At 46.5% G+C, this 10,805-nt stretch overlaps 1 protein-coding gene across 1 annotated transcript; it reads left to right on the top strand.

Annotated features, from left to right (window-relative positions):
* The first annotated feature begins 346 nt into the window (after positions 1–346).
* On the top strand, positions 347–1,354 carry LOC138498441 (zinc finger protein 84-like). The gene has a single exon (XM_069622195.1). It carries the CDS (start codon positions 347–349, stop codon positions 1,352–1,354), a length of 1,008 nt encoding a protein of 335 aa, XP_069478296.1.
* Positions 1,355–10,805: the final 9,451 nt, after the last annotated feature.

The following is a 10,805-nucleotide window of genomic DNA, read 5'->3' on the forward strand; positions in this document are numbered from 1 at the left end:
TGGAACACTAATCCTGTTTTTCCTTTTCCTTCAAGCAGGGATTGGAAAACTGTGAAATGTTTAAAGAAAGCTTTCCTCTGATAGCTGGGTCTAGTATGATAGCAACCTCATCTGCTTCTTTCTCATGACAGTCACTCCTAACCTGGAGCCTCTGACCGTGGAAGAAATGGTTCACTGGCTGCGACAAGTCGTTCAGGACATAATCTAATGGTAGACCACTGAATCTATACTGAACAGAGGAGAGGACAATGGCTGCCACTTTAAAGTAGAGGCACAGCATTTTCAGGCATTGTGTAGAACCTCCTTACCAAATATTGTGTAAATGCACCGGTGTGCCACATTCATTATGAAAAAGATGCTGAACACCAACTTTGGACTTTATGCTTCAGAATCAATAGCACCGCTGCTGTGTTCTGAATGTGATAAGGCTTTCAAGCGACATGATCAACTTGTGAAACATCATATGAATCACACCGGGGAGAGACCATATGCATGTTCTGAATGTGATAAGGCTTTCAAGACAAAGGGTGAGCTATTGGTACACCAGAGAAATCACACTGGGGTGAAACCATATGCATGTTCTGAATGTGATAAGGCTTTCAAGACAAAGGGTGAGCTATTGGTACACCAGAGAAATCACACTGGGGTGAAACCATATGCATGTTCTGAATGTGATAAGGCTTTCAAGCGACATGATCAACTTGTGAAACATCATATGAATCACACCGGGGAGAGACCTTATGCATGTTCTGAATGTGATAAGGCTTTCAAGGACAAGAGGCATCTATTGCTACATAGGATGAGTCACACTGGGGAGAAACCATATGCATGTTCTGAATGTGATAAGGCTTTCAAGCGACATGATCAACTTGTGAAACATCATATGAATCACACCGGGGAGAGACCATATGCATGTTCTGAATGTGATAAGGCTTTCAAGGACAAGAGGCATCTATTGCTACATAGGATGAGTCACACTGGGGAGAAACCATATGCATGTTCTGAATGTGATAAGGCTTTCAAGCGACATGATCAACTTGTGAAACATCAAATGAATCACACCGGGGAGAGACCATATGCATGTTCTGAATGTGATAAGGCTTTCAAGACAAAGGGTGAGCTATTGGTACACCAGAGAAATCACACTGGGGTGAAACCATATGCATGTTCTGAATGTGATAAGGCTTTCAAGCGACATGATCAACTTGTGAAACATCATATGAATCACACCGGGGAGAGACCATATGCATGTTCTGAATGTGATAAGGCTTTCAAGACAAAGGGTGAGCTATTGGTACACCAGAGAAATCACACTGGGGTGAAACCATATGCATGCTCTGAAGATATGATATGATAGTTTATTTATATAGCGCTTATGCACAATGTGTTTTAAAGTGCTTCACGACAAGGGAGGGAACAAGGGAAAATACAATGACATTCTTACAGGCAACGAACAGTAAGAATGTGAAATTAACTATCGAACTCGGGTGAGGGAGAAGGGTGCAGAAAGGGAGGGGAGGAACAAAACAAGCGGCTATCGTACTAGGCCTGATGACATTTCAGATAGTGCTGGAGGGGGGGACAAGTAAGGGGTGGGGGGAGGAGACTGACGAGGTTGCTATCATACTAGGTCCAGGGACAATTCTGATAGAGTAAGTGCATAGAAGAAAGTAAGGGCAGGAGGGGAGGAGATAAGAAAAGGGAGAAAAGGAGGGGAGGAGAGAACAGAGGGTGAGCAGTCAGAAAGAGTGGAGAAGCAAGAGGGGAAAACAAATACAATTGCAGTCAGTAGTAACACATAATGTTGCAAGCCAGGATACAAGAAGATCGCATCAGCATGATTCAGGGCCACCATGACTACAAGATGCAAAGGAAGTCCAGCATGACCGTGGAGAAAGGGTGACGCACCGTGAATCAACAAAGTCCATAAAAGTCAAATCCAGCATTGGCCACAAGACGGTGATGGTGAAACCAGAATGTTTCAGGGCAGACTCCTGCAGAAGTAGGCTGGAGGGTGGGGAGCGGGAGCAGGAGCAGGGTAGAAGAATCAAGCAAAACAGGCAACACCTGTGTGCGAGAAGGGAGGGGGTCACAACGGAACATCACAGTGGACCAGAGGTGGTGGGGATGGCCTGTTGGGACAGAGGGTGTAAACACATGTTGGTGCATGCTTACCTGCTCTCTGAGCAGGGGGTCGGGCCCTGGGACCTCCTGGTCCAAACAGGTCCAAACTGATATTGCCCTTTTCTTCGACTGCCCTTCGCTTTGGATGCCTGGGCGAGAGACGCCCTTGATCTAAGAGCGAAGAGCAGGAAGGAAGAGGCAGGGCTAAGAAGGTGGTGGTGCTTAGTCAGGTGACCTAGATCCACTTGCACCTGCTCCCCATCTCTGTGGGGGATAGGTGTTTTAAGGAGAAGAGGCATCTATTGCTACATAGGATGAGTCACACTGGGGTGAAACCATATGGATGCTCTGAATGCGATAAGTCTTTCAAGCATAAGTTTGAACTAGTCAAACATCAGAGAAATTTTACTGGGGAAGACCATATACATGTCCTCAATTTGATATGGCTTTCAATGTGAAGAGTCATCTATTGATGCATCAGTCCAGTCACGCTGGTGAGAAACTATATGCATGTCCTCAATGTGATAAGGCTTTCAAGCCAAAGGGTCACCTAGTGATACACCAGAGGAATCACACTGGGAGGAAACCATATTCATGTTATTGATGTGATGTGTCTTTCAAGGAGAAGAAATATTTATTGCTATGTCAGTGAAGTCATACTGGGGGGAAACCATATTCATGTTCTGAATGTGCTAAGTCTTTCACGGAGAAGGGTCATCTATTGATAGATCAGAGGAGTAACACTGGGGCGAAACCATGTGCATGTCCTCAATGTGATAAGACTTTCAAGTGAATTGATCAACTTGTGATACATCAAAGGAATCACACCGGGTGATACCATATGCATGTTCTGAATGTGATAAGTCTTTTATGCTGATCAGTTCTCTATTGATACAGAAGAGGAATCACACTGAGGGAACTATGTACACGCATGCATGAATGTGTAAGGCTTTCAAGCAAAAGAGAGATCAAATGTGACATCAGAGAAAACACACTGGTGGGAACCCATATGCATGTCCTCGATATAAGTCTTTCAAGGAAAAGCATAGTTTAATGTTACCTCAGAGAAATCACACGTTTGAGACTATTTATATTATGAATGTAATACATTTTTCGATGTGAAGACTATTGATCAGAAGAATCACACTGTGGGGGAAGTCATAGGCATGTTCTTAATGTGTTAAGGCTGTCAAGCAAATCTGAACTATTCATACATAAGAGAAATCGCACCGTGGGAAGCCATAATCATGTCCTTAATGAGAAATGACTTTCAAGCAAAAATAATCGACGTGTGATTCATTAGATAAAGGATACTTGGGAGAAACCATAGACATGTTCTGAATGTGATACGTCTTTGAAGGTATAGAGTCGTCTTTGACTATATTTTCAGTGGGTCACCCTCTCATGAGATTTCAGAATTAAAAAAATAGTGAACAACACTTTGTACAATCCTTTTTTTAACATCAGTCCAAAAGAAAATACTGCTAATACATTACAGATTAATTTCTAACTCGTATGTCAGCATAGCACACCAACAAGCCTTATTGTGTTGTCCCATGGTATGTATTGTAATCTCTCAGACATCCAATGTGCACCCTACTCCCCTCCTTGTCTGTGCCTCATTGAAGACACCAATTTGAACTACCTTGCTCCTGCCCAAGACTCTCCTGCTGGACTTCCACCCACCAACCTTCAGCTACTAGGCCACCTGGTGAGTTTGTGTCGAGCCTGTGCAGCTTCTCCATCTATCCTTCTCCATCTATCCGTCTATCCTTCCTCCTCCTCCTCCTCCATGGCACTTTCCATCTCCCCCATCTACTGTGACTGCTATTCTACCACCTATCCTTATTTATTTATTGGTCATTTGTTAGGCGCTTATACAATTAGCAAAACTGTTTCAAAGCGTCCGTAGGGCGACAGGGTGGGGGCAGGGGAGGTAGACAATGAATTAAAACAAAGATAAATAATTGAATTAATAGTACAAACAACTAGTGAGACTAACAGGGAGGGGAGATAAACCTACTATGCCTTGTGAGTGTTCAGAACGTGCAAGTGCAGGTGGGAGGGGCTAGGTGATGTGGTGCTTTTGGAGACGTGCTAAGAATAGAAGAATGTAAGAGCAACCTCCCGTGGGGAGGGTGAGCCAAGGAAGTGCAGTAAATAGACAGTGGCTGGGATGAGAGATGTGGGAGGGGGGAAGGGTCCCGAGGATACATACGGGCCCTGCACATCAGTCACGCTACTGTATGATTAGCAGGGAAGAGAGGAGGAGAAGGAAAAGGTAAAGAGAAAGGTCTTGAGGAGACTTTTCTGGAATTTAAGAAGGTCCTGCTCAAGACACGGGAAGAGGGAGTCTGTTCCAAAGGAGGGAGCCTGCTGAAGAAAGTGATTGACCACCAGCTCTCTGTTTAGAAAACCGCTTCACACGCAGGGAGTTGGTGCCAGAGGAACACAGGACTCTAGAAGGGGAGTATTTAGTCAGGAAGCGTTGAAGATAGAGTGGTCCCTGGCCCCAGATAGCCTTGTGGATGATGCAGAGGGTTTTGAATTTAACAGGGAGCCAGTGAAGGCTTTGTAGGGCAGGAGAGATGTGGTCCCTGGGCTTGTGGGCAAGAATAAGTCTTGCAGCCGTATTCTAGGTTAGCTGCAGGGGTTGCAGGGTGGATGAAGAAAGAATAAGGAGGTGGCTGTTGCAATAGTCAAGCCTGGAGAGAACCAGAGCATGGGTAACATTGAGTCTCTGGGGGAAGGTGAGGAAGGGTAGAGTTCCTTTGAGAAGGAAAAGCTGAAAGTCGGACTTCTTGAATGTCCTGAAGGAAAGGGAGGGATCGAAGATGAATCCGAGATTCCTGGCTACAGAGGAGGGGGCAGGTGGGGAGCCCATGGAGGAAGGCCAGGTTGAAGGGAAGAAATAGAGTGCAGGGGACCCAACAGGTAGACTATCTGTTTTGCTGGCATTGAAGCAGAGGTCATTAGCAGTGCAGCAGGCCTGGATGGCAGAGAGGCAGTCGGGGATTAAGGAAGGTGCAAGGGCGTAAGTAAGTGGTTTGAAGAAGAGTTGTGTGTCATCAGCGTAGCACTGGAAGTTGGGGGAGAAGGAGGAAATGAGGCGTGCCAGCAGAGAAAGGTATATGTTAAAGAACCAGGGCAAGAGAATAGAGCCCTGGGGGAACCACAGGTGGAGGAGGAAGTAGGGGAGGAGAAAGGGCCTAATGTTGTTGGAGGAACGGTCAGTAAGGAAGGAGGTGAGCCAGTCCAGTGCCCGATCTGAGATACCAAGGGTATCATGGAGACTTTTTATGAGGATGTAATGGTTCACTGTCAAATACTGAAAAGAGTTCAAGGAGGATGAGGACAGCAGGGGAGTTGGAGTCAAGGGTTGTGAGCAGTTCTTCACAGGTGTTTAGAAGAGCAGTTTCCGTGCCACTTGATGTCTGCACTTACCTCTGCACTTGCCCTCTGTTGGCCGTTACTTTTACTTATTGTTATTATTCTGTTCCCATGTACTGCACTGTCCCTTCCTTCCCGCCCCCACTTTTCCCTTTCCCCAATCCCATGCACTTGGGTGATCTGAATGACACCTGGCTTGTATGATCATTGTCTGTCCTCCCCTTGTTCCCCCTCCCTTGCCTCATCGCGCCTTGAAACACTTGTGTATAAGTGCGTTATAAATGCCATATCATATTAGAATCCAGACTGGTGGTCATGTAGACCGCCAAGTAGTTTGGTGTGAGAGTTGAGGGAGGGCCAACATCTCGAGCATTTTCCCCAGGAAGGCGGTGATGGAAATGGGTTGGTAGTTGACTGGGCATGAAGGGTCTGCAGAGGGTTCTTTAAGGAGGGGACGCACAAGGGAGTGCTTGAGGGAGGATAGAAAGGAACCAGTAGCAAAGGAGTGGTTGCAGAGATCAGCAAGAGCAGGTGTAAGAGTGGGAATGTCCTTCATGGTTCTGGAAGAACATGGGGCAACCTATTTGGAAGACACATTCATGGAGTTAACAACTCTGGTGACTTCTTCAGGGGAGACAGGAGCGAAGGAGGAAAAGGAGGAGTATGGGTGGAAAGGGGGATAGAGGGGAGAGGGTTGAGATGGAAGAGTGTGTGACAAGGTTGTTGAGTATGTCTTGGTTTTGGAAATGAAGTGAGAGGTGAGGCAATTGCATAGGGCCTGTGAAGGAGTAGGGACAGAAGATACTAAAACGGGTTGACAAGTTCCGTACAGATTTTGAATAGTTCAGCCATGTTGTTGGAAGCATTGGACACTCATGCCTGAATATGGGTTCTTTTTCTGGCACGGATGGAGAGTCTGTAGTATCTCTGGAACAAGCGGCAGACCAGTTTGTCAGAGGGTGCACCTGAGGTATGCCACTTCCTTTCTGCAGCCCTGCACATACGTTTTTGGTCTGCAAGTACGGAGTCGTACCAGGTGTTATTCACGGAGGCAGGTTTCAGGCGGATCTTCATGACTGGGGCAATGATGTCAAGGGTGTTGGTAATGGACAGACAGAGGTTGTTGAGGGCAGAGTCAGTGGTAGAGTCTGTATTGGGTGAGCGTGGGGGAGTGAAAGTGGAAGAGAATGCAGCGGCTGACCCTCATTTCATCGGGCGGTTGCTCGTGAATGAGGTTGGCAGAGCTTTATGAGGAGTTGCAACAAAGCCATATCGAACATGATGAGTAGAGAGGAGAGAGTGGTCAGGCCACGAGAAGGGGGTGACCACGGGATGTTGGAGTGCATGATGGCATCTAGCATGTGTCCAGCAGAATGGGTAGGGCCAGAGGGGATTAAGGAGAGGGATAGAGAGGAACAGGTCAGTGGCTGTGCAAGGGGAGTCTAGGTGGAAGTTGAAGTCACCTAGTAGTAGCAGGTTGGAATTGGTAGAGGGTAGGGAGGAACAGAAGTCCGCCCACGCTGAGAGGAAGAGAGAAGAATTGCCCTGTGGCTGGTAGATGGTAGCAATAGTCAAGGTTGTGGAAGGAGAGATGACCAATTCGCATACTAGGCTCTCAAAGGATGAATAAGGCTGAGTGGGTAGGGTGGAAGAAGGAATCCACTCGGGGAGGATTAAGGTGGGGTTGAGGCCTTGAGGTGATCTTAAAGCCTTCGAGTAGAAGGGAGTCAAAAGAGGTAACTGAGCTGGCATTGAACCAGGTTTCAGTGTAGACCGCCAACAAGTTCAAGTATGTACAGATCGGTGTCTTCAAGGAGAAGGCAGATGACAGCAGAGTGTTTGATGGCAGAACGAGAGTTGAGGGTTGCCAGGTGGAGAAGCTTGCTGCCTTTGAAAACATTTTGAGGTGGAGTGTGAGGGTGAGAGGCTTCTGTCCGGAGAGATGGGGCAGAGGGTGTGGAGGGGGGGCAGGGAAGGAAGGAAATTGATGAGAGATTGCAGAATCCGGTCAAAGAGAAGGAGGTTGGCCTGAGGGCCTTGAAACAGGATGGTGCCTGTGCGGTAGACATTGATGCAGCAGCGGGATGAGAAGAAGCCCTCAAGGAGGACTTCCCACTGTGTACTGCCATGAATGGATGTGGAAGAGTAAGGTGAGAGCCTAGGTCAGGAGATGGGCTAGAGAAGAGGATGTCAGTGGATATTTCTCTTGAGGAAGCACTGACATAGGTGTCTGCAATTGGGAGGCCAGGGTTGGCAGCAAGGATGTCTTTTCATGCTTTTTCCATCCAGATTGTGTGAGAGAGGGAGGATAGGTGATAGTGTAGCAGTAAGAGAAGATTGGAGAGATGGAGAGTGCCATATCTGATCGAGAGGAGAAGAGAGAGGACAGACCAGGGAGGAAGGGTGAGTATGTGAGTGTTGCAATGCACAGTTCTGAACCAGAACACAGTTGGTTGAGTGGAAGTTTAAGAATACAGACAAATACAATGGTGGATGAAGGCACAACAAAGTTCGATTTATCACTAAACAGACAATACCCTGCTGCATGAAAGCACAATCTAAATGCAATTTATCACTAAACAGACAATACCCTGCTGCATGAAAGCACAACCTAAATGCAATTTATCACTAAACAGACAATACCCTGCTGCATGAAGGCACAACCTAAATGCAATTTATCACTAAACAGACAATAGCCTGCTGCATGAAGGCACAACCTAAATGCAATTTTATTACACTAAACAGACAATACCCTGCTGCATGAAAGCACAACCTAAATGCAATTTATCACTAAACAGACAATACCCTGCTGCATGAAAGCACAACCTAAATGCAATTTATCACTAAACAGACAATACCCTGCTGCATGAAAGCACAACCTAAATGCAATTTATCACTAAACAGACAATACCCTGCTGCATGAAGGCACAACCTAAATGCAATTTATCACTAAACAGACAATAGCCTGCTGCATGAAGGCACAACCTAAATGCAATTTTATTACACTAAACAGACAATACCCTGCTGCATGAAAGCACAATCTAAATGCAATTTATCACTAAACAGACAATACCCTGCTGCATGAAAGCACAACCTAAATGCGATGTATCACTAAACAGAGAATACCCTGCTGCATGAAGGCACACCTAAATGCAATTTATCACTAAACAGACAATACCCTGCTGCATGAAGGCACACCTAAATGCGATTTATCACTAAACGGAGAATACCCTGCTGCATGAAGGCACAACCTAAATGCGATTTTATTACACTAAACAGACAATACCCTGCTGCATGAAGGCACAACCTAAATGCAATTCATCACTAAACAGACAATACCCTGCTGCATGAAGGCACAACCTAAATGCAATTCATCACTAAACAGACAATACCCTGCTGCATGAAGGTACACCTAAATGCGATTTTATTACACTAAACAGACAATACCCTGCTGCATGAAGGCACAACCTAAATGCAATTCATCACTAAACAGACAATACCCTGCTGCATGAAGGCACAACCTAAATGCAATTCATCACTAAACAGACAATACCCTGCTGCATGAAGGCACAACCTAAATGCAATTAATCACAAAACAGACAACACCCTGCTGCATGAAGGCACAACCTAAATGCAATTTATCACTAAACAGACAATACCCTGCTGGATGAAGGCACAACCTAAATGCAATTTATCACTAAATAGACAATACCCTACTGCATGAAGGCACAACCTAAATGCAATTTATCACTAAATAGACAATACCCTGCTGCATGAAGGCACACCTAAATGTGATTTTTAAACTAAACAGCCAATACAAAGATGGATGAAGGCACACCTAAATGCGATTGTTTTATTTTTTACACTGTCCATTCCCCCCCCCCTCTGGAAGTGTGGAAGAAAAAAGCCAGCCTTACTCCTCTTTTGAAAGCCTTGTCTGCAAGTTTGGCATCTCTCCTACTCTCTCACCCTTGCCACTATCTATATGATATGGCATTTATAACACATCGTACCCAAGTATTTCGAGGCGTGACAAGACAAGGGAGGACAAAATGATCTTACTAGGCCTTGTGTCATTCAGGTCGCACAAGTGCAGGGAAGAGGGAAGGAGAGAGGTGCCAGGGGGGTGCGGGAGGGGGAAGTGCAGTTAACTCACAAGAGCAGCCAGCGGGTGGCTCATAAGTGTAGAGAGAAGGGACTGTAGGGTTGCAGATACAGACCTTTAAGTGCTGGGGAGCCTGGTGGCAGTGCAAGGGCAACTAGCGATGCAGGTGCCTGGGCCTGAGTTCAGAGGGTGACCAGGTGACCAGTGTGCTGAGCAGTCAGGTGCATCAGCAGGGGAGAGGAAGAGAGAAAGCAGAAGCGAAAAGTAATGTCTTGAGTTGTTTCCGTAACTGGAGGTGGTTCTGCTCAGGTTTGAGAGAGGCAGGGAGGCTGTTCCAAAGGGAGGCCCCAGTAGAGGAGATGGATCCGCCCCCAACTCTCTGCTTGGAGAAGCGTCTGACCCTCAGAGAGTTGGAGGTGGATGAGCAGAGAGCTCGAAAAGAAAGATATTTTGGAAGAGAAAGTTGGAGGTAGAGGGGTCCCAGGCCCCAGAAAGCCTTGTGGACAATGCAGAGGGTCTTGAAGTTGATCCTTGCAGCCATGGGGAGCCAGTGAAGAGATTTCAGGGCTGGAGAGATATATAGTACCTGGACTTGAGGCCAAGGACAAGTCTCGCAGTCCTATTCTGGATAAGTTGTAAAGGTTGAAGAGTTGAGGCAGGAAGATTTAGAAAAGGCTTTTGCAATAGTCCAGCCTAGAGAGGACCAGAGCTCTTGAGACAGTGAGCTTCTGGGGAAAGTGAGAAAAAGAAGAATACCTCTGAGGAGGTGCAGCTGATAGTTTGACTTCTTAGAGACGTCAGAGATGTGAGGAGAGAAGGAGAGGGTGAAATCGAAGATGACACCAAGGTTCTTAGCCTCATAGGAAGAGGGCCCAGAGTGGGCAGCCAGAGAGAGAAAGGAAAGGAGGGAGCGGGTGTCCCAATGAGATGGATCTCAGTCTTACTGGCATTAAGGCAGAGATCGTTGGTGGCACACCATTCCTAAATTGCAGCCAGACAGTCTGGTATGAGGGAAGAAGCAGAGGTGGCTGAGGGGAGTCTGAAAGAGAGCTATAGGCCCCCTGGACCTGTCTCTCTGTTCTTACCGGAATGGGCCAATTCCTTCTCCTATTACCTGACTTCCTCTGTGGCCTCTAGGGGACCCTCGCGTATGGAAACAAGGCACAATCACCACACATGAACTGAT

This window comes from Ambystoma mexicanum, chromosome 5q (assembly GCF_040938575.1).
Source record: "Ambystoma mexicanum isolate Mex_15411 chromosome 5q, UKY_AmexF1_1, whole genome shotgun sequence".
NCBI lineage: Eukaryota > Metazoa > Chordata > Amphibia > Caudata > Ambystomatidae > Ambystoma > Ambystoma mexicanum.